Source organism: Mastacembelus armatus, chromosome 4, assembly GCF_900324485.2.
Source record: "Mastacembelus armatus chromosome 4, fMasArm1.2, whole genome shotgun sequence".
NCBI classification, from domain to species: Eukaryota; Metazoa; Chordata; class Actinopteri; order Synbranchiformes; family Mastacembelidae; genus Mastacembelus; species Mastacembelus armatus.
In genome coordinates, this window is record NC_046636.1 from 21,954,693 (window position 1) to 21,979,567 (window position 24,875).

At 40.4% G+C, this 24,875-nt stretch overlaps 2 protein-coding genes across 10 annotated transcripts in view; one reads left to right on the top strand and one right to left on the bottom strand.

Moving 5' to 3' along the window:
- The window catches only part of ralgps2 (Ral GEF with PH domain and SH3 binding motif 2), a 63,668-nt gene that overhangs the window by 9,750 nt on the left and 29,043 nt on the right, over nucleotides 1–24,875 (bottom strand). For all 8 annotated transcript variants that reach the window (XM_026305171.1, XM_026305169.1, XM_026305176.1 and 5 more), the window contains 4 exons: nucleotides 22,253–22,342; nucleotides 22,056–22,148; nucleotides 20,767–20,893; nucleotides 650–787 (listed from right to left, as the gene is read on the bottom strand). In XM_026305171.1, coding sequence (XP_026160956.1) covers nucleotides 650–787; nucleotides 20,767–20,893; nucleotides 22,056–22,148; nucleotides 22,253–22,342 — 448 coding nt within the window. The remainder of the gene's footprint in view (nucleotides 1–649; nucleotides 788–20,766; nucleotides 20,894–22,055; nucleotides 22,149–22,252; nucleotides 22,343–24,875) is intronic.
- On the top strand, nucleotides 2,730–23,245 carry angptl1a (angiopoietin-like 1a). 2 transcript variants are annotated; one of them, XM_026305177.2, is made up of 7 exons: nucleotides 2,730–3,014; nucleotides 6,974–7,145; nucleotides 11,351–11,608; nucleotides 11,751–12,371; nucleotides 14,561–14,754; nucleotides 15,719–15,989; nucleotides 16,135–23,245. In XM_026305177.2, the coding sequence occupies exons 3-7, from the start codon at nucleotides 11,419–11,421 to the stop codon at nucleotides 16,320–16,322; spliced, it is 1,464 nt and encodes a 487-aa protein (XP_026160962.1). In that variant the 5' UTR covers nucleotides 2,730–3,014; nucleotides 6,974–7,145; nucleotides 11,351–11,418; the 3' UTR covers nucleotides 16,323–23,245. The 2 variants fall into 2 exon arrangements, with proteins under 2 accessions (XP_026160962.1, XP_026160963.1); XM_026305178.2 differs by having other exon boundaries at nucleotides 2,730–3,003.

Below are 24,875 nucleotides of genomic sequence, written 5' to 3' on the forward strand. Positions count from 1 at the left end.
ATCTCCTTTCTAAGTGCTAAAAGTTAAAATAAATAAATAAAATAAAAAGCCTATTTTTTTTTTCATGAAGAAAAAAAATGGTTGCACCAGTGGCACTTTTCAACCCATGGGTGCACGTAAACACTACTTGCATTTCGACAACCCATGTGCTGGAGGATCTATGAGTAGTAGTTCTGCATCAAGACTAACAAAACCAAACAAAAACATGAAGGGTAACACATGTCAACAAATGTCTGTACAGACCTTTTTTGCACACAACCGCAAAAATAATGTGCCAAAATTAAAGATGTTATTGCTTTTCAACAGTCAGGCAAAACAAAATTATTTAATTAGCATAAAATATCCCAGAATGCTTACATGTTAACAATAAAGTGTGTTTATTCAACTAGATCAGATGTCACAAATCGCACAGAAATACCTATGAAGAGTATTTCATGCTGTCTCCATGACAACAGAAAATCAATCAGCAAGGCTGTAGAGCAGCTTTTATACAGACTTTGTCCTCTTTAAGCTTTTATTCCTCTGCTTGATGGACATAATCAGATCTCAGAGTTTGGTGAGAGCCTGTAGTTTAGACTCTAGTATTCAGTTTATTCTACACCACCCTGCTATCCCATGAATAAGCGGTTGCATTTGTATCTACACTCACCATAGGTGCAGGACCTCTGCAGGTCCGATATGATTCTGAGAATGTTGTTCATCAGGTTTGATCGCTGTTCGTTCTCCAGTATGCTGCCCGTTGAAGGGTAGGCTGAGTCTATATACGTCAGATCAGACAAGTACATTCCTGAAATAAAGCAGAAGACAGAAAAAGATGCAATGTGTTACATCAAACCGGGAAAAACACAACCATCGTCTCTTGTGCTCTGATCTTTAACTGAGCCAAAGGCCTTGGTGCAAAGCCAAATGAGGACATTGTCCATCTGTCAGAGGTATGTTATTTTAAACTGTGGGGAACGTGAGGATTTTCCTCACTGAACACTGAGAGCCCAGCTCATTAGAGAACAAACACGGAGACACAAACAAGGATGGACATTGTAACAGGGCCTGATTTCCTTAGATGCATGATACAAGTGCAATGCAGCTGTGGCTTTCTTGGTGTGAAACCAGCTGGTAACTGTAGAACACTTGTTTGACACAAGCTAAAACATAAAACAAAGAGGAATTAGAATCTTGCACACAGTGTCATATTTGCATATACTCAGCTCAAATTTCTAACAGACCTGTTCCGCCTGATCCGTTCCCATGGATCAAAACAGCTCAGGGTGGCCTGAGTTGATGTTGCTCCAGCCTTTCCAACAGAAGGCCATCTCTCTCCCCCTGCTCCCCTTCATACTGCTTCTTTTTGGCAGGCCGTGGGCAAAACTGGGATTCATATTCTCTCATTACATAAATATTAACATTTAGAGACTAACCCAGGAGCGGCTCCCATCATTCTGAAAAGAAAGATTAACTGGGAGAGCTGACAGTGTGCCTTCCTTTTCATTCTCCCCTTTTCTCCTTCTTCTCTTGCTCAATGTTTCTTTCACACGCCAGCACCAAAATTGAGTGCAGATGTAAGAAAAGTTATCACACAGTAGACTACCTAACACCCCCCCCCCCGACCTCCCTCTTGGCAAATGGTGTTATACTCACAGATATGTACACATACATACTCACAACACAGTGCATGTACAAATAAGCATCAACATCAGAACTGCAGGACCAGATCCAAAAGATTGAAAGTCCTAAACTTGGTCTTTAAAATACCACACACATACACACACAAAGACAACAGCATCTGATTAGAATCAGAGAGAGAGGCTGAGAGCAGGAGAAAGAGTTTACAAGGGGGAAAGTGAGAGATGGGGCAAAGACAAGCAGGAGAGAGGGATCCTAAAGGCTTAATCACCATAGCTGATGTTCTGAGAGCATGTAAGGGAAAACAGCAGTTAGTCATGCATGAACCCATACTGCCTGGAACACCAACAGACATGACATAAATGCTTGTGGCCTCTGTGGTTAGGGTAACGAACACAAAACTCGTGTAAAAAAGGATCAAGCCAGAAATGGGTAAGAGTGGCCATGAAGTAGCCATAAAGCCAGTTATCTAAAAGGGATCTTTCAGCACAAAAAAAAAAACACGGCTGTGTGTCACTCGCCTAAACACAATAAAGTAAATGTCAGTTGGTGATAAGGAGCAAACCAAGACCAGACAAGCTCAGACTACAACTGAAGGAAAGAATGTGTCCCAGTAGCACCACAATTCAGCTTAATTTTGCCTGTCTACCTCCTTCTCCAGCTGAAACTCAACAGGAAGCTGCTCAGAAACCCCAGCTGCATTACAATCAGCTCTTCCCACCGCTGAAGAGCAAAAATGAAGGGAAGTGGGGGTTGTAATTAAGGAAGAAAGGGTCAGAGTAGCATGTGCGTGTGCCCTAAACTCAGCAAAAACACTTCACACGTCTTGTTTCCTTTCAGCTAATCCACTTCATGAGAACCATGAATGGCATTGCTGAAGATGAGAAACTTAATGCGGCAGCTCTGTTATTCTCTTTTTCTGTCTTTTTCCATCAGAGTGACATCAGTGGTAGGTTGGGCCACACCAAAAAAATAGAGGAAGAAAAAGAAAAGGGAACTCTCACACACCCTCATCCCCCTTCTCCTCCCCACTCTTCCTCCTCCCCCTCCCTCTGCTAGTCTCCCCCATCCTTTGTGAAAAACTCAAGGCATCAGTTGTAAGAGCTCAGTCTGTTGTCCGGCTTTTGAACCATGCCCCAGCCCGAGCCCTGTGACAGCTGAGTCCACAGAGAGGGGAATATCTTTGGGAAGCAGGGCCTTGACCAAAGAGCTTATAGTGTGATTTTCAGCTGCAGGACAGAAGGAGAGAGTGGAAGGGAGCCCCTCAGATGACTGGGACAAAGACAGAGACAGAGAGATGAGTCCTGAGTGCTACAGCTCAGTGAAAAGACAATACAATACACAGGTGGAACTTTGACTGCAGGGATCACACCCCCACTACAGGTAACAAAAAGGTAAATGGTGGCTGAGTTAATTCTGTTTCTTTGTTTTGTCAGCAAGACAGTGTGTGTGTGAGAAGGTGTGTGTATGTATGTGTTAAGGTATGTATGTGTGTCTGGCCAGCTGGACGAGCTATGGCTGAGAGATTGGAAGGGTTAGGATGCTTCGTGACTGGAGGCTCTGGTTGCAGACAGAAACACTTAGAAACGCTTCTCTGGCTTTCTTCTGGCATATACTTTATACAGCGTGCTGAGAGCTGTGTCATGGGTATACACTCAACACATGTGAGAGGGTGTGTAGGAAGCCATCTGTGCTGGCAAAATACAGGAATGAATTTCTAAAGCATGCTGTTCCAGGGTATATATTTATAACCAATCCAGGTTATGTAACGAAAATTTAACAGAATGAGGAAAACTTAAACTTTTCAACTATCATCTTCTAGATGTAAAATGGAGAAGCATTCCAACTCCTAAACTTTATCTGAAATGTACACAATTTCCGACCTGAAGAGAAACATATAGCTAAAGGGAAAAAGTAAAGACAAAGAAAAGTGGGGCATTCCAGAAAAACACTTGAGGGAGGCGATCTGATCAGATGGAGAGATTCAAGCTCTGGAGCCAGGCTTATTTATTTTTTCACGGCTTTTGGTTTCCTAATACAGCACCATCTGAGCCTTGTCGCTAACAGGGTGCCGGGTTGGATCTGAGTTAACCTGCTAGAATCATTTTAGAGCAGCAATATTACACATTATGAGGTGGAGACATGTCTCTCAGCACATACCTCTCCTTGTTATTTATGAGAAATGTGGAATCGCATTACCTTGCAGTTCGTGGAATCTTTAAAAGTCAATAATATATTTCTGTGAAACTACAAGTCTCCTTCACAGTATTGTGCTTTAAGAAAAAAAAAAAAAAAAGTGATGACACATAGTAATCCAACCCTAACCACATCCTCTATTCCTTACACCCCACAGACATAAGACACTTCGGTCACAACCATGCCATGAGAGCAAAAGCTTTGAACACTAATAGCCTCAATTTGGTGCACTTCCATATCACCAACTCACAATTACACAAATGTTTTCACTTGCGTCCTGATCTCTTGGTGAGACCTGTGGAAAATATTCTGTTTACTACAAAGACACAACTCTAAATGCTGTAAATGGCCGTGAGAAATACACACATAGATAGTCAAAAAGCCTGAGGCTGAAGTAAAAGGTGAAATGAGGCTATTGCAAAAGGCTAAGAAAACACTTCGTGAGCATGCTCATTTTTCCTGTGGGGTCATAAATCATAATATCAATACCTACAATAAAAAGAAGAAGAGGCTGTTACAGCGATAAAGAGGAAGCAGGCGCAGCTGTCTGAGAAATATCCAGAACATTCTGTCCTGAGCTGCAACACTGGGCCCTTGGGTTCACCTGAACCTCGGGCGCACAGGGGGCAGACTGGGAATGAAACTTTGAAAGGGTCACTACAACCAATCCACGCATAAACCGTTCTCTCAACCCTAACCCTACATTACAAATCACAACAGTAAATCTCTTTGATGTGTTTTATATTTAAAGTTTTAAAAACTTGCTGGACACACCTATAAACAGCAATCAGATAGTGAGTGGTAAGGTTGTCAAAACCAGTTAACAGCTGCCCTCCCCCAGCGGTCTTGTCACAGACTACGATGAAACGCAGCAGGACACTGATAGCTCACTCAGCCAGCACCAGCCAGCTGCATTTTCTGGCTGATGACCAAGCAGCCAGTCGTTTCAGACTGGTTAACCTGAGGCTGTATGTGAACCCACACAGACACAGATGTGTAAAGGGCAGTTCGTCTGATCTTATCAGTAAAACAGAGCAACATATAGAAGCAGATACAGTTAAATCCAACCACAGCAGAACAAACTGGACATGTTCAAAGACTTTAAAACCCAACCCTACATTGAAAGTCACAGTGTTATCTGTAGCACTACTGAACATAGTCTTGAGCTGTAAGTATTTAAATAAGTATGGGGCTCTCATCTAAAATCCCTCTAATGAGAACTTGGACACAGTTATGCAGACAGGTCAGCATAGGGAGGAAGAGGTCAGCTAGAAGGTCAGGATAAACAGATGAGAAATGGAGGCATAGACCAGTAGAGTCAGTAGGAAATGGATGTGAAATGCTGTGTTTGCGTGTATGTGTGTGTGTATTTCCAGTGAATTCAGTTAATAGAAAGCATGTGCAGTCAGAGGTATGAGATTAAGTTGAGGTGTGATTCAGAGGACAAATGAAACCAAGAAAGATTATGTATGAGTGATAATCAGACATCTCCTAAACATGAACATGTACGCTGTCCAGCCAAACTATAATTTATAATAATGCTGTAACATGTAATACGCCCTCCTCCTGGCTCTCCTCTCTTCCCCTGACCCTCCTCCAGCTCTTTTAGACACTTGAAACTTTAGCAGCAGCCTGTGTTCAGTGTCGCTTTACTGGTTTAGTTTAATCAGAGAGAAAAGCCACCTGAATGGACAAACAGCTAATTTGTCAGCCAGGGTATTAAATGACAGAGATGGAAGCTATTTTAAGATGATGTCAACTGATGAGCCATGTTACGCAAGAATAAATATTTTGCCCTTTGTGTGCACAAATCATTGAGCACAAGGAGAGTTGTGTTTGTAGTGAGGGGTTGGATGTCTGTGTTCTGGGATGGGGGAGGTAATGAGATGAGTGCCACAGAGGAGGGCGTTGGGAGAGTCAACAGTGCTAATCTTGACTATGTATGTCAGACAGAGTGGGACAGACTCTGTGCCCCTGAATACCTTGAACATAAGAACAGTGTGCTCCTGTGCATATGTTGCGTAAAATGTGGATGAGAGGGGCAATTTGCTTTCCACAAAGAGCGATTGAACAGGCTGTGGAGCGTATGGGTGGGGGGTGAGATAGAGGAAAGGTGGGGCTGCACCTTAATCCCCATGCACAGATCTCTGCCCCAACATCAGCCCATGTGTTTAGATTTTCAAACAGAAGAGGGCCTGTGGGGCTTCCTCCTCACTAATATAGCCTCATGTACAGTAAGTTAGACAACTCAGTCGCTGGAAAACAGGAGGAGGGAACCACTTGTGGAGTTTTATTGGCTAGGTTATATTTTAACCACAGGCCAATATCTTCCTAAACTGATTCACTTAATCGACCACATCATCTTTGTTTTTCCACTTCATTCTTCATTTTGAAATTCTAGAGAGAGGCACCAGTACCAATTACTGGCTCAAGTTATGAATGCCAAGGAAATCTTGTTCTAGCTCTTTAAACCTGCATTGATTTTCCTAATATTAGCAACATGTATGTACATGTCATTTAATGATGATATATATGAAACAGCACCAATATTACTGTAACATCATGTAGCTGTTATTCCACTGTGGTAACAACCCTTGTAAGCTTTCTTCACTTTCATTATATGAGGCTTTTATGGATTTTCCCTTTTTCTACATATGTTCATGTGGTTGTTGCCATTTTACCACTTCCTCACTCAAACTGCATTCACCTTTCCAGCCCGTTCCCGATAACCTCATATCTTAGTTATTTCTTCTCTCTACCTGTTATTCCATCCTTTATTCTGAGCTGGTTTGATTGTTTCGCAGCTGTCAGTTCCTCTCCATTTGCCAGGTCGCCACTCTGTAATTAATTGTTTGAGCAGGCATTCAGGAATGAGTCAGTTTGTACAGTATGTTTGAGGGACAGCTTGTATGAGCTGTTGTGTAATTCGTCGCTGTTGACAAAACCAGTGGCTGGTGACATCATGTATAGATGAAAAGCTAGGAAGTCTCTGATCGTGTACAGTAGAGTTGGCTGAGCTCCATGTTTTCATGTAAAACAGTGATGCTGATTATTGTTGCCCCTCTCCTAATCCAAACCTACTCCTCTCCTTCACTCATTCCATTTTGTTTCTACTATTCTCACTTTCTTCTGACCACTGATGTGCTGTGTGTTTCAGGGCATTTTGGACTTGTTGTGGGAAAGTCTGAAGACCAGATGGGGAGTAGAAGCTGGGGATTTTGAGCCTGAGAAATACATTGGCTATGAAGATATAAATACATTTTTTCCAAACCTTTCTCCCCTGCTTGCTGAACTGCAATCCATCAGGCTGCAGACTGACATCAGAATTGGTAAATCACATGAGACATGAGACACACTGACCAGGAGATCAGAAACCCACACAACACAGTCACAAGATGTTTCTGGCAGCCTAAAGCAAAATTTTTATGCATGAACAACAGGTGCCTGCACTCTGCTAATTGGGTTAGCATATTATCAGAACAATCTCCCCACTGGTATTCATCTAGTAACAGCACAAGACAAAGCTACTGTCTTCTTAAGCTCTATTACACTATACAGTGTATGTTGTATGTAAGTAATCAAGACATGGCCCATTCACACATCATGCTGATGAGACAATCTTAAAGTGAACTTATTGCTACTACATGGCAGATTACACGCTAATGTACGCAATGACTGGTATTTTGCTTGCCATCAACGTAAAAGATGACGATGTGTCATGTATTCTTGACTTCTTTCTGCTGCCCTCATGTGGCAAACAAAAAAAAATTAGGTTTAAAGCCCCTTTGTCTCACTAGACATCTGCAGTGACTCAGATTTCCATGAAAACAATTTATACCAGCTGTTTAGTCATCAGTTTATTAACTAGTTGTTTACTTTGACTTGGATTGCAGAATGCTTTCTGTGCTCTAAGAGGCTTTTTTGCCAATACATACAATGTAAACTGAAACCATGAGTGTGACGCACGGCTGTCCTTGTGAGGTAACAGCAAACATTCATTATGTTTAACCAACAAGACAAAACAAATGCTTCCTGTCAAAGAGTAACCTAAAGCAATGCTGCTGTCTCTGATCATTTCTTCTTTTACAATATTAAAAAAAAAAAAAAATTCTGTGTGATAAACATATCTAATCTATTGATTTTATCGAGACAATACAAAACAGGAGTGTGTGGGGGAGCTTATAGTCACAGTGAGCAAAGCCAGGGGCATGGTTGGCACCATTTAATGTGTCTGTGTTTCAAAGAAGAAAAAAAAAAAAAAAAAAACTTTGAATATGTGTGATCATCTCTGTAGCAGTGCAGAAAGTTGTCGGCATGGTATTAAGCTCTTCCATTATGATTATTATAATCAGATAAAGCAACCTAATTCTCAGGCCTCAGGAAATCACATCTCCTGTCAATGTCAAAGAGCTGCAAGCAAGAAAGACCTGGCAGAGCGGGTCATTTCAAAAAGAAGACCTTCAACGTGATGAGCTGTGTGAGCAATCTAAATGAACAATAACTCATCAGAAAAACACAGAACTGCACTGAGCTGCAGACAAAATAATCTTTTGTTATTTTAGTCTTGTTCAATTGAAAATTATTCCTAGTAGGATGAATATGTGTGTGTGGTAAGAGGAGCAGAGGAAGTAGGAATACTATCTTAGACTTCCAAAAACAGCCATGAAAATAAACTGAAGGTCAGATAGACAGTGAGGAGTAAGGACAGTTAAAAAGTCGCTGTCATATACTTAGTATTATTAACCATAAATGGCTTGAGGACCCAATAGTTCATAAAGGAGAACATATAAAGGCCATACTGTTGCCAAAATATAGGGGCGAGAGGCCCACTTCAAATCTTTTATTCCACACAGAGTTTTACAAGGATGTTACAGAAATTTAATAAATCCCACCAACATTAAGGAAAAAATTGTTTCCATTTCTCTAATTTGCTTTGTCTTATATGTCTAAGTTATTTAATTGTAACTGTAAAGGGGGAAAGGAACACCAAACACAGAAAATGAAGAGGAGAGAAAGTTAAAAAAAAAAAAAAAAAAACAGAGGGGGATGGAAGTATTTTATCTATGAGACACTCTGTTTGAAGTTATGTTCATGATGCCTGGCCAGGAAGAGAAAAAAGGGCCATGACCCAGTTTCTAGCATTATTACAGTCCATCTTTAATCCACTCCCATCTGTGCTATCCTTCTTTGTGCTTTGTATCAGCCTTACAACTTGTTGCTCCCCATCTCCTCCCATTTTTCACTTTCAGTGCTCTAACAGGTTTTTACTGTATCTAACATTTATCTCAAATACCTCGCAGCCCATTTCCTGGTAGATACTGCTCAGTTTGAAATGTGTGAAGAAAGATTTCTCAGCCATAATGTAGAGCTTACAAATGTAACTTATATTCGTAAACAAATAGGAGCAATATAAACACAATATATTGGTGTACAGTCTGCAGCCATGGTAAGTAAAGACATTCACATACATATGGTTTTACACCGAGAGTGCTTTTGTTTTCAAATCAGAGGACTCCAAAGTCCACAAACCCATTACAGCATTTTCTCAGACCAAGCATAGGGGGGGTCCTTTTTTATACCCCCAACAAACTAACAAACTGTTAAAGGACGCTGTAAACCTTATACCTTCATGACAAATTGTTGACCTCTCCATGTTCACTAGAATGCCTTTGATATGCTGTAGCGCCATGAAACGCACTAGGCCCCTCATACTCAGAACCACCATGCAGGAGAAAAATATGACTTTAGAGTGAAGTAAGAAACAAGGAGAGAATGAGAAGACAAGGATAATAGGAAAGAGATGGGGAAATAAAGGAGGCGATAGCTGATGGATGAACTGTAACGATGTCTGTCCTGCTTATGCCCCCTAAAGTGTAGCGAAAGCTGAATATGGACACATCTGTGCATTTCACAGGAACAGCAGAAAGATAGTCGCAGACATAAGAGTCACATACAGAAGAGAAAACATATTTGAGAACAAATACTGCTGATGCTGCTGTTAAAATCATTAGCTGTTTTCACTGAGGTCAGCAAGGATACAGTACCTGGCTACACTGTCAGACACACTGGCTGCTAGACAAAAAACGCCAATATGAAAATGAATACCGTCTGTGAATATTCATGCACACACAGTACAGCATAACCTTACAAATGCTGTATAAGCAAAAGTTCACACACTACAGATAAGCAGTACTAGTTGTAATCCTGTTCCTACTGACATTATTTGAAGTGACAGAGTTGTCAGAATTCCTGAAGAACCACAATGGCGTCATACAAGAGAAACACAGGGCCTGAGTTTCAGGGTGGAGGCAACACTTAATGATGTGGCATTGAGCAAAGACTGATGGAGTGGATTAGGATGACTAGACGGTCTTGGCCTTACTCAGAGCCCTGGGTACATCTGCATGGGAGTGTTTTTTTGTGCACTAATGAGAAACAGAAGTAGAATCAGCAGGGTTTTAAAAAAAAAAAAAAAAAAAAAAAAAAAAAAAAAAAAGAGGTGAGTGCCAAAAGACACTTATCAAACAAGACAGGACTGAAGACAACGCTGTACATACCGCTTTCCTGACTTCTTCGAATGTCTCTGCAGTGACTGTGAGCCTTTGCAACATCTTGCAAGAGAAACACAAAAACTACCTCCTAATAAGTGTTCCTTAGGGGCCACTGTTTTACATAATCGGGGACTGTGCAAATAGGCAACACTCACACAATAAGTTCAATTCTCTGATCAGGAAGGAGGGTCTTTAACCCTCTTAGGGGGATTTTTGACCTAAACTAAGGAACTAAATCAAAAGCTAGAAATTTCCAATTTCAGTGTGCATTGCTATAGCATCCAAACAAATTAGCCACATCATAAATGAAAATAATGTTGGAAAGAAAACTAAAATCACTGATGAGGAAATACCCCCACATATCAAAAGTACTGAAGAGACTGCAGTTAGTTGAGGAAATTATAAGCAAGTGATGAAGCTTGCCTTTCAATCCCACTCCTTTTAGACTGGTCAGAAAGGGTCCTAGTTTCCCTAAAAGGTTTCTGGAAAAGTTCATGCACAGTGAAAAAGAACATTAACGTGCACACTACATGAGACAAAAAGAAAATTGTATTTCCAGTTAAAAGAAGCTAAAACAAGCACAAGAGAAGATACCAAAGATCTTCCCACAGAGGCAGTTGCCATGTACCAGTTAATAGGGGTGGAAACCAACTGGACATCAGGAAAATGGGATGTCTGTCAGCAAGGGAACTAACACAGAGACAAAGCAGACCTCCTCCTGTTGGCTGGTCAGAAAATGAGTTCTCTCAGTCTTTCCACACAAACATTATGTGGAACAATGACCTGTCAACTCTGATACTGCACACTGAGTGAATACTTTCCTGAACAATTACTGATTGTCTGAATATGTGTCTACAATGCTAGCAATTCTCTCTAGTCTGCAAAATCACATAATGGTGCTGCCATTTACATTCCTTTTATTAGATTTTGTACAAAAGAAGTGACTCCTGACTCCTAACTTTTATGGTCTTGCATCCCCACAGGAAAGCCCAGAGAAACCTGGAGGGAGCGCCCATAGCTGTCCATCTACCTATTGAAACAGCCAAGAGCAATGCAGGGGCTAATGTGGAGCCTGTGTGCCCTCCTTTGCCTCTTGTTTTGGGATGAAAGCTACTGCAGAGGATCCAGGGAAGCCCGAAAAACCAAAGAGCCTCTTCTCACAAGGAGTAAAAGAGCTCCCCTGGATCCTGATGCCAAAAAGTGTTCCTACACTTTCCTGGTACCACAGCAGAAAATAACAGGTTCATATGATGTTTTCACATCGTTTACCCTATAAAGGTCTTCATTTCTCAAGGGTATAACTTGTCTTCATTAACAGCTTTGTCCTTTTCCCCTATACATTCCTGGTATTTCTAAATAACTCATCTGTAAATCTGTCATTAGGTCCAATCTGTGCCAGCACCACAGGCCCTGAGCCAGACAAAGACAGAGTGACCCGTATGGACATTGCAGATGTGCGGGAGGTACTCAGCAAACAGCGGCGTGAGATTGAGACACTGCAGCTGGTTGTAGATGTGGATGGTAACTTGGTGAATGAGATGAAGTTGCTGCGTAAAGAGAGCAGGAATATGAACTCCAGGGTGACCCAACTCTATATGCAACTGCTGCATGAGATCATCAGGAAAAGAGACAACTCTCTGGAGCTGGCTCAGCTGGAGAACCGTGTCCTCAATGTGACCTCAGAAATGATGCGGTTGGCTTCTAGGTACAAGGACCTGGAGGCCCGGTTTGCAACAATGGCTGGGGTAGTAAACAACCAGTCCATTCTCATCTCCGCACTGGAGGAGCAATGTCTGAGAACGTTGGGACGTGGTGAGCTGCCCGTAGTTCCTCCACTGGTTCAGGTTGTACCACAAAATATACCAGTTAATAATCGTTTCACCAATGAAATACAGAGGGACAATAACAACCGGGCCTTTCCCCGAGGATCACGCATGGACTCCCCCACTGCAAGCCCCTTTGGGATCAACCCTCCACCACCACAGGGAACACTTACCTCAGATGGTATGTAACAGTGTGAAAAAAATGATGATGAAATAAGTGATTGCAAAATAATAATAGATACAAAGACTTTATAGGAGAATGAAGTTGAGCAAACACAAATGCCCTTTTCAGTTACTTTAGTAGTCATCAGCTCCAAACGTACAATGCCCTAATAACTGGAATTCAAAACAAAGCTTCTTGCAACAGTTGGTGATACACAGTTGGCTCATCCTGTTGGCATGCTACAGAGGGAGTGAAATCATACATTCCTATGATTCCCACTTGGCCGCCTGTGTTAGCTGCACTGCCTAAAGCATATGTACTAAATTAGCAGGATGTGGATTAGGCTTCTTTGAACAGCAATAAAGACACTTTAGAGAATGGGAAATATATATCTAGGGGAAGGCAGTCAGCTTTACATCCAGTTTATGCACGAATAAAGGGGGCAACATAAACTAAAACAAAGCTCACAACTGATGTGTAAAGTTGGAGGGGGAAAAAAAAACAAAAAAAAACCTCATAGATATTGTCTAATTGTGACATCTGACAGAGATCATCACCAATATGAAATCAATTTGCATGGTCAGAAAGCTTCAGAAAGCTGTTTGGAAATTGCACTTAAAAATTGGTCAGGGCTGTTTTATTTTGACTGCCGATTAAATTTTACCAGGGGATGTTGACAGGGGTTATACAACCAGATGGTGAAATGGATTAAATCGCTCAAAACATCCCACTGACAAAAAGAGAGGGAAAAAAGTTTCAAAACCAAGAGTCACTTAGTAGCATGACATATTATGGTTCACAAAACAATGCTAAGGGCAAAGAATATTTTCTCTGTATCTGATTAAATCAGATACCAAAGTCTCTGGTTAAACCTGACACTAGAAACTCCACTGAACGATACAATTACACTCATTACTTGCCATTAGAGAAAAAGGTAGATACTGTTTATCAAATGAATATGCCAAAGTACATAATATAGCTTTTAAAGCGTGGCAATATTCATATGAACATCATCCTACCATTGCTGCCATGACATTACAAAACTAAAAAAAAAAAAAAAAAAAAAATACACAGATCTATAATGCAGTGCAATATTTTTTAGTGTTTTAATGATAGTTACACATATATACATGTATATACACACATACACACACACACTCTTTCCAACATACAGTGCCAATGAGGTAAAAGATAAAATCAGGTAAAAGCTAAAACATAAAGCCAAATCACAAAGAAAACTAATATTATCTGCTCTATGTAGGTTCATTAGCAGTGTAAATACATATTGCCTGACCACAATTTGGTCTGTAATCAGCCCCTTTAAACCCTTATGGTTTGATGGCCAGATTTATTGAACCTCAACCCCCTAAAGTACTGTTTAAGGACAAAGAAAGAAAAGGGAAATAAGTTGCACAGCCCCACAGACAGGTTTGATTATAACATATCAATAAAAGAAAAAAAGCTTGCACTATGGGGTTTTAAGTGTCTGTACTGAGGCATCACAGTGTGTGCATAAGTGCTTTAACACTCAGCTGAGAAAGTCATTTTCCATAGGCCTTTTGGCCCTGGAAAGCCCCCACAAAAAGCCTGTGTTCATACTGGTTTAACAGATATTCACATGTGGGAAAACAGAGAAAATATGCTGAGTTTAGGTTTAGCTACTTCAGCTTGGGTGCAGTGCAACCAGATGGCAAGGTGAATATCCAAATAGCTATTTATGGTAAGTGTGCACATGTCTGTGTAGCTTCAGACTTCAGGGAGATGTTCTCCAAACAGTCCAGCCGCAATGTTACATCCTCTCAAACGAGCAGACATTTTTTTCCACTTTTTTTGTCTACTGTGTACAGACCCTATAGTGATGATGACGTCTGCATCGTCAATAAAAAAAGAAGCTGTTTTGTATGGTATACCTGTAACTGTGTATGGTTCAGGCAATGGAGGATTTTAATAGGAAATAAGAGTCTTTATCAAAAGATGACTTTGGTAATTTAAGGGCTTTTATTTTGGTAATTTAAGGTTTAAAAAAAATTTTAAACCTTAACACTTATTGCAGCATTCTATTGTCCAAAAGTCTAATCCTAGAGCCTTCAATATAGCCAGACAAAGTCTGATAAAATATTTGGGTTATTACTGCAAAAGAAATCTCCTTATAACATCACTATTTAACTCTTCTTTGTTGTTTTCTACAACCATTTTTCCAAACCAAGGGCCCTTCAGGGACTGTTACCAGGTGCGACAGGCAGGTCACACCACCAGTGGGATGTACCTGCTTAAGACAGACAGCAGCGATCGGCTGATTCAAGCCTGGTGTGAACATGGCCTTGACAATGGAGGGTGGACTGTGATGCAAAGGAGGAAAGACGGCTCTGTTAACTTCTTTCGGAATTGGGAGAACTACAAAGTAAGTTCAGGGTAATTTTTTATTTAATAAAAACTATTGGGTTAAGAGGGTAAAGACTTAATAACACCACATACCTCACTCTGATTCTAAAGGAAAATGTCCTCTGTTAGCCCAAATATCTTGTAGCACAAGAAAGAACCTGAGCTTTTCCTTTCCCCTCTCCTAAGCAACATAGTCTCAACAGTATATTTTGAAGCCAGTTTGCAAGCACCTGTTCCATCAATAAAAGCCGCTTAGTAATAAATTTCCTCACACTGAAATCACAGCCAGAAACTGTAGCCAGAAAGCTACACACAACTATACACAATTGTAAATCCCCAGGGGGCTGAGAAGGAAATGCAGCTTTGTTCTCAACCCCACTGAAAATAATCCCTTCATCCTTTTCTTTCAGTGTGTTAGACTTTGTAACTGAGATGTGATCCATGATCTAAGAGAGCAAGAAGGTGAGAGAGGCTTACAAAAATGACTGGTTTCTCCATTTTCTCTGTAAGAATTAAATAACTCAAAAGCCAACACAAGCATTTTCCATTCAGTCACAAAGATCAGACTTAAATATCAATATCGCTTGCTGTTTATTTCAGCAACAGCAGAGTGTGTCTGTAGCTCTGCACTTGATGTATTCAGTGCTTCAATGCCCCTGTTATTCAGTGAATTCATCTCAAGCGCAAAACCACAGATCACAACCTAAACACAATCGTCTCAATGAGAAGCAGATTTGCATCTTACTTGATTGCAGGCACTAAAACTCCATTAAACACAGCACTTAGTTAAGAAATTTCACTAACCTCACTCATCTTTCTGTTTGTGTTTTTTCACATGATTTCGCTTACCACAAAATAAAAAGATCTAGTCTTTGACAAATTAGCTCATTATTACAGATTTTGTTGGTCTGTGCACCACTGTAATGATATTTTTATATAAACCACAACTGGAAATAACACGCTGTGCTGATTCCCCTCTACAGAAAGGCTTTGGAAACATAGATGGTGAACACTGGCTTGGGCTGGACAATATCTACAACCTAGGGAAACAAGGTGACTATAAATTAATGATAGAGCTAGAAGACTGGACAGGGAAGAAGGTGTATGCCGAGTACAGCAGCTTCCACCTGGAATCAGAGAGCGAGGGTTACCGGTTGAGACTGGGCACCTACCAGGGCAACGCAGGGGACTCCTTCAGCAGCCACAATGGCAAACAGTTTACCACGCTTGACCGAGACAAGGATGCATTTTCTGGTAGGGGGATGCTAAATGAATCCCAAAATGTTTTTTTGATTTCTTACATGAGCTGCAGTGTATTAGCACAACAGGGGATAAGCTCTGTGTTTGTATGTCCCATGACACTCATCGTGTTTTATGATGTTGTGTCCCTCTCCACTAGGTAATTGTGCCCACTTCCATAAAGGTGGCTGGTGGTACAATGCTTGTGGCCAGACCAATCTCAACGGCGTATGGTACAGCGGAGGAGTTTACCGGAGCAAATTTCAGGATGGAATCTTTTGGGCCGACTATGGAGGAGGTTTCTACTCTCTTAAGTCAGTGCAACTCATGATACGACCAATTGACTGAAACCTCAGATTCTGGTTACCTTCAAAGTCTCCTTTTTTATCTTTTTTTACCCATCAACAAATACTGTAAAGGCAGGACCAGGAATCCCTGCCACCGCTTAACTGTGCCTAGTAAAATACAAAGGAGGCCTGTTTATGGCAAGGCAATAATTACTTCAGCTGTCTGCGTAAGTTGACTAATGCAGAAATAAAGACTAAAGCCATCGCCATCTATAAGTTAAGGCTCTCCTGTAACTTTCAGTCTGGACAGTAATGGTTCATCAAGCTCCCAGGGCATATTCAGTATTACTCTCAAGTGTCCTATTTTACTCACTCTTATTGAAAATCAGAATGTAATAAAGGGAAATTGTCATTTACTAGACAGACATAAGATTTCTTCTGTGCAGCTAATGGTGACTTATTCAAAAGAATTATTGTCCATACCACAGGGTACTGAGATGTTAAACCGTACTAGCATGATACAGTTCAAAGTTTTGTTGCCAGTTAGAATCCCTGATAATCAGATTATCAGAAGACAACCTTCTGTCTACATATGTCTGGGATTCGTCTGGACTTATGGGGGTTCCCATGACTAGGAACAAAAAATGAACTGATCCAGTGTGCATATGGTTGGGCTGGCTTTGATATGTAAATATCTTTGACTTTATTTGTGAAAGTTAATTTAAGAGGTGTGATTCTACTCAGGCCAAATTTTGACAATGTTGTCATTCTGACAGTCTGTTATTTATCAGTGTATTTATAGTAAGTATAGTCATGGCCATGTTATATCTAGCCCTGTAACAATACAATTCTTTTTTTTTTTTAATTATTATTATTTGGGCAGTTTTTGCCTTTATTTGATAGGACAGTGGAGAAAGACAGGAAATTAGGAAATTAGGGGAGAGAGAAAGGGAAGACATGCAGGTTATATAACGGCCGGCTCGGGAGTTGAACCCGGCGTCCCATGCGTATATGGATGGGTGCACTAACGCTACACCCCCAACAATACAATTCTTAATAGTTTTTATACCATATAAAAATGTATTAACACTTGAACAGAAGCCCACACACAGATAGCAGACACATCCAAAGTGGATTTCTACTTGACTTAAGGATGGAGAATATGTGACATGCACTGCCAGTTTTCCTCCAAGTCAAATTAAATTCTTTTGTAAATACTAAACATCGTCTTTCACTCCTCACCCAGCTTCACCTTAAGGCATATCAAAATGATGGCTTAAAGTGTGACCCCTTCTTTGACAAGCAATCTCTAAAACTTTAAATACTGCATTACATAAAATATCAGCTAAGCCTGGAATGAACCACTTTAAATTTTTATGTGATTTTAGTAAATTACAAGCTGTCATGACACTGACGAAGGTCAGGGAGATTTAATAACTAAAGAAAGTGGAAAGAATTGGGACTGCATTTAAAACCACATTATTCTTGTACTGAAAAGCAAACAGCTAAAGCAAAGAAGTGGGTTGAAATATGTAATGGGAAAAAATACAGCTTTGCAGAACCAGATCTAACAATATCAAGGTAATGACAGAGACAGGGAACAGGGAGGCTATAAAATGCCATCAAAAAATTTAAACTAAAATGAAAGAACCAGTGAGACAGTAAGAGTGATGAAAAGCAAGAGATGGACAGATGGAGAAGAGGAGGGAAACATTCCTTCCACATAAAACTTTTCTTTCCCTAAAATTCAAATGTGTATCTTGAAATTACCTTTCATTTTGAGGAACTGTAAGAACAAAGAGAAGCCATCTGATAGAAACATTGCAGGGGGAAGGAAGCTAATGGACACATTAGGGCAAGATGATTAATCGAATTTTAATTCTGATTTTAGCACCAAACAATCACAAATATATTGTTTGTTGTTGTTGTGTGTATATATTAGTTGGCATACCTGCACAAACACAATGAACAGACAAAACTGGGGGCAGATTTGCTGTCAGGCATCTTAAAATACTATCCATCCAAACAGGCAGGCCTTGCCTGGCTGACACACACAAATGTAGAATATAGATGTTAGCTGATGCCTTTTCTGATCTTACACATAAGCACCCTAGTCAAGCACCTGGTTGGTCAATACAGTGCTGTTTATGTACCATAGCCCCAGCCAACCACCAGCAGCATGCTGGAGAAGAAAGTCAAGAAAGAGGTTTCTGGCCCTCTATTGAGTTTTTCTCCACTGGCACACACCAAACTGCAAACAGCTGTCACAGAATCCCTTTAACAACTATAATACACTGAACCTATCTTATATTTATTTTTTATAGTGATGATCTTAAGGTAAACAGATGGCATACATATTATAGTTAAGTATGAGATTGGTTGATGTAGCACTGTGCTGGATGACATAATACTTCGCCACAGGAAAAGCTGAACCAAATCCAATCATTTTCTGGTTTACTTTGGCATAGCCCCCAGTGGCGCCAGCCGCCACTGTGAAAAACACTTCCCCACACAGGGCAAATGTCTGTGTGAATCCAGTCTTGGTGTCCAAAACTACAATTTGTATTTGTTCTCATTCTTGGACTTAAGACACAATCAAATCTAAACACACAGGTATGATAAACATATTTTGGATTTAGTGTCACTTTAACTTCACTTGCAAATAAATGTCCAAATTTCTACTTTGGCCCAAATGAATTTGTTAGGGTTCAAATCAATTTATTTTTGCCACTTCAACTTCGTAGGATCTGTGTAACCGTTCACAGTAGCATGTGCAGCACAGAGGACTGAAGCTACTGTTGAGCTGCTCACTATATGGCCTGTGTAGAGAAGTTGAATGGATAACGAGCTAAGGGAGCATTTTAAAGTGTGTGTGTTTTATCACAATGCACCCACACATTTCTATGGGATCTTTGTCCTTGCATGGTTGGCTGAAGAAAAGGAACAAAAACAAGAACAAGTTTACCTGGGCATGTAACAGACTGGTTAACACACATATAGCATTTAGCACAAGAGTATCACTGTGTGTGGAAGTTCAGAGACTATATGGCAGACACAAGGCTCTTTCTATAGTTTTGTTATCATGAGCAATAAACAGTACACCTACAAACACGCAAAGGGAGCAAAGACAGAAACACAATAAGGAGTATCAAAAGCAGCATAAACTCACTGTATACATTAATTAACCCGCCTGTAGTATATTAGCACATAGAAAAACACACATGGTAACTTTAGGCATCTGCTGTAGGTTTGGCCTGTAATTGAAGCTTGAGTGGGTACTTATTTAGTGGCCAAATATGTAAACACTTGCACTTCCACACCAGGAAAAACCTGTTTCACCCATTACACGTACACACTTCCAGTACTTTATCTAGGAAGTGATGCTGTGGAACAACCACTGTGGCTTTCAGCCTCCTGCTTATGTATTCCCACTTTCTCTCCAAGGCAACTGGTTGACTTATTACAGAGGGGAATGTCTGAGAACAAGAGAATAGCGATTACTTTCTGCTCATTCCAGCCCAAAGGACAGCCAGCTGGTCACACATCACACATCCACACGCATCATTAACAAGCTCAAAATGTAAGGAAACACCATCCCACTTACAGACCCCCACACATACAAGGACTTAGAATATAAAGAGACTCCAGTCACACTTCACTGAAACACTTACCAAAAGGAAAGTCTTTCCTTTTTATTCACGCACACACACACATCCACAGAGGACATAGGGTTAACTTGGCAGATGTGTGCTGTTTCACAGCACCAGCATCACATGCTCTGTCATTACTTCCAGACTTCCATGACGAACATGATGAGGAAAATGGTGGTTAAAAGTTCTTTAAAGACAAACAGACTCTTGAGCTCTCCGTGTTTGTGTCTGTTTGTACACACTTCAGTTTGAATTGCAAAGCAGTAGCTATGGTTAAAAAAATAAAATTATGGCTGTAAAGGATTTCAAACTCATCCAGTCATCATTAAGTCAAAACAAGAACAAACAGTACAGCAATAAAACTGCACACATGGGCATGAGTGTTTTCCTTTCACAAATCATAAGGGATTCCTGTGTGATGTCATACCATGGAAACAAAGAAAGCGGGGGTATAAATATTGTAGGAAAGGAAAAAGACATTTGTTATAAGTTCTTTTTTTTAGCTTTCTCACTAATTCACATTTGTTCTGAAAGGCATATTGAATTGCTTCAAAACAAAGGAGCAAAAATATGTTCACTCTCCTTTCAGAACACAATGAAGACAGCAGGGGAACAACAAGCAATACAATACATGTGACTGACTAATGACTCTGGGATTGAATAACCCATGAGATAACGGAGATTTGGGAGGGAAAAAAAAAAAACCCAAAAAACCAAACAAGTGTCTGTTTCTTAAATCCAGTTTAACCCTTAGCCTGTAAACAACCAATAAAGATAAGAAGCTGATAGTGAGGAACATCAGTCCATGCTTCAGAGATCAAACGCCATGGTGGTGTGTAAGTGTGTGTCTGTTACCTAGGTATGGTATGCAAGAGACCATGCTCTGGCTGCTTATATAGTCTCTCAGACGTTTATAGTTGTCTTCTTTGGACATCAGGTAGTCGAGCCGATCAAACGTTGCCTTGTCCTTCCGACTCAGTAACTGTGAGGTACAGAATGACAGAGATAGCGGAAAGAACCATGAAAAAAAACAAACGCGTTAAGATGTAGGAACTACGAGAAATACGACGGAAAAGATGTTATCTAATAAAACTATAATTAAACCCCCCTTAATCAGGGTAAGAAGAAAAGTGATGTGGTGTAGCAAGTATTAATAAAAACACAAAAAGTCTGAGAATCAGAAACATAGAAAAGAAATTGAAGGTGAGGTTTTAACTTTTACAACTCAAGACAGAGTCGGCCAAAACCATGTTCTCTGTAAGTGCTGGTTAGTTGGCTATCTGGTGACAAAGACAGCAAACTACAACTTTGCACCATTTCTCTAAAATATCATGAGTCTTTAGTCACCCAGACATACAAAACAAGATGAAACAAAAAATAAATAAATTGTTCTACTTTTTATTTGCTCTGATTTGCAGCTATTTGTGTCCAAATTAAATGTAGCTACAGTATGTTTTACAGAATAAACCCCATTTTAGCAAGCATAAGTTGAATGATGGTTAACACTTGGTTTCAGGATTAAGGTTAGGATAATGCTGTGAGGAATGCATTATGTCAAAGCGAGTCCTAATAAAGATATAAATACGAGTTTGTGTGTTTGTGTGTGCCCTTCTGTCCTTTATGAGGCAGGTGCCCTATGTCCTGGCCAGCAGCAGCATTCACTAAAGGGCTACAAGAATCTCCTGTGGTTTTGTGAACTTGATTATAAAATTTCCACCATTACATCACAGCTTTATTATGTCATTATGTAAGTTTTTCGCCTTCAGTTGAACACAGGCAGGTTGGTTGTTCCTCACATATACTGAATTTGACAGACAGATCAATTCATTTATAAAAGGGTCTACAACTGAATGTGTTCAAATGTCCCCACTACTAACAGACAGGTTTGTGGGGCTAAAGTGGCATCCATCTCTCAAAACCTCAGCCAAGGGATGTCATGGATGCCACTGTCTAATATGGTCCTCACTTTATTTGTTTTTCTTCAACTCTACTGTTCATTTTTATATGTCAACTATGTACTGGTTTTCATTAGCCTTTGATCATATGCCTGGTGTTTTGATACACATCAGCTTGACATTCCTGTTTATTGACACCGCTCTACTAATAAACCAGACTTGCCTTCAGAGTAGGGTAAATATACTCACTGCCCATGTTTTGGTAAGCCTGAAGATGGGAGCACTTTGCAATCCTGAAACTACAGCCATGACTGCATGAAGGTTGTTCATGTCACACAGTTTCTGTGAAAAGTGAAAGTATAGACATTATTTATTAAGCTGAGTTTACACTGCAAACATTCATAAGGATAGAATAACAATGTCAAGTTGTGTGTAGATGCGTGTACCTTGGCAGTACGAATGTAAAGACTCAGCACCTCTGCTCTGATCTTCAATGTCTGCGCATGAAGTATCTCTCTTACCACCCAGAAACTCGTCTAGATGGCGCACACGCACACACACACACGCACACACACACACATACACACACACACAGCAGCAAAAGATTATATCACCAGGCAACACTCAAACTCACCAAAAACAGACCCAGAACACTGCAGGACTGACAACACAGAAAACCATATCACTCATGTTAACATTCTTGAAGCACAATGAGGATTTCAAGTATGCTGAAGGAAAGATAGGGAGTTCTGTCTTGTTAAAACTTCAAACTTTAAGTCCAGAGCCAAGGCCTGCAGACCGCTATGACAACTCTGGACTGACACCAGCAGAGCAGGAGAGCACAGGGCAGGCTACTAATGTTAATGCTCCATTACAGTCGATTAGAAATTAGCTCTTGAGGAAAAACAAGACCTTGAGAGGAAAATCCGACAGATTCCAACTGATTACACAACTGATATACACCATAATTTCTAATATGTCAACTGAAAAAGGAGAATAGTGTGTGTGTATACGTGTGCGCTCAGAGTACTTGGCCAGTGGATGTCGTTGGAAATTTGTCTCTTTAGGGAGAATGCTGGTAAGCCAAAGTTCTGATTACACGTATACACACACAGAAGTGAATCAATCTGTGTTTAACTCTGGGGAGAGGGATAATGGAAAGAGGAAAAGAGAGAAGAGTGAGGGAAGAGAGGAGGTAATAGGAGGGGAAGTCAGATTCAATGCCACAGGGCTCTGAGTGTTTTCAAAGCCCACAGCTGTCTGCACATTGTGTTCTGATAAGAGAGGCAGACAGAATGTCCACATTCTCTGTGTGCATTAAGTGATTTCAGTTTCTGAATAATCTTCTCACTTTGACTGTTCGTCTCTCTTGTTAGGCTTTAGTATGTGTTTGATTAATTGATTTTGCCTGCGTGGTCAACATTCTTCCATTAAAGCCACAGACCAACTCGTGTGCCTCGTGTATGTCTATAAATTAAGTGTGTGTTGTGTGTGTGTGTGCGCATGCCTTTCCATCACCATTTGTGATGTGCACCGAAGCTAACCTACAGCTGGCTTTGTCTCCTTTTTCCTGGAAACAGTCCTGAGACTTGTTTTTGTTTCAAGGAAAAGGGGAGGAGCTCAGGAATGAGGACAAATTCATCCAGCTACACACTATCTCTCTCTCTTTTCTTCTCTTATAAACACATGCTGTACATACTTTAAACTACAGTGAATATATGTGTGAACTTTCACCATTTGACATTGAGGGCCTGTCGAGAAGACAGTCACAAAAATAGACAGAACATGCAGACACATAATGGTCGACCCTGTCTTGCATTGGGTTCCACTTTAATTTGCATCTCATGCCTTCAGACAGTGACCTCATAGGAAGGAACAGCCCCCACTCTGAGGATAAAAAAAAAAAAAAACTAAGACTAAAATCTTTCACCTCCAGCTTACAGTAAACTGGAGTTTCCATTGACTGTAAAATGTGATTCCAATCTGGAAGCAAAAACATGCTGCAGCTTCTCATTTAGTTTTCTCAGTGGTTTAAATTGATATCTGAGGTCAATCTGAACAAAGCATGTCTCTGAAATTTGCTATACAACTGGGGTTCATTACAAAGCATTTGTCCCAATATGCCTTGGCCTTGAAAACTGCACAGCAATGAGATCACTCATGATGGTCCACACACACAAGTGTACATTCGTGTGTGAGAGTGACTCAAGGTTTTTGGGCTTTGGGAGCTATGCAGAGAAGGACCTGTTTTTATGGATGCCATATTATGTCCCGAAGCACAGTTCATGTCTTTGGGGCTTTGTTTATGAGAGTCTCAAGGCTTCCAGATGGAGCAAGAGGCCCCAATGCTTCAATAATCATAAATAAGGGGAAGTGGACAGGTCAGCCAGTGGCTGACAGTTTTGGAGGACTGCTAGCTGTTTTTTGATTGCATAACTGACTAAATAGCCATAACTAATTTGTAATATGTAAGCTAGAATGTAAATGGTGACTTGCATATGGAGATGTTGTACAGACAGAATATAATGTGGTGATAATGTCGAAGGTTTGACAGGATCAAACATAGTTTTCTGTATTTTTCTTACAGATTTTAAAGAATTAAAGATTTTCTCTTCCAGTGAGGATTATAGATTATCACTGCCATCAACCACCGCCACAATTCTTTGCTTCCTGCAGAGGAAGATTAAAGTTGGCACACTACACTACAACTTAATCTGTTAAACAATGGCTTCAGCATCGACAGAACCTAACACTGCAGAAACTGCAGTAGTGTGAAAGAGGAGTAGTACGTCCGTTGTATGGAACTATTTTGGCTTTAAAAAAGAAGATGCTTTTGGTATTGGGCAAAACCTGCCTTGCTAAGATTGCTACCTCACGGGGAAATACTACTAACCTGATATATAAGCTCTGAAAAATAATCGCATTGTAAATCACAATCACAATATTGGTAAAAAAAAAAAAAAAAATCGCAATTAGATTATTTTCCAAAATTGTTCAGCCCTAGATGACCATAACTGGTTCTGAATTATTCTCGTCTTGCTACCTGCTAAAGAGGCTGGCCGGCTTTCT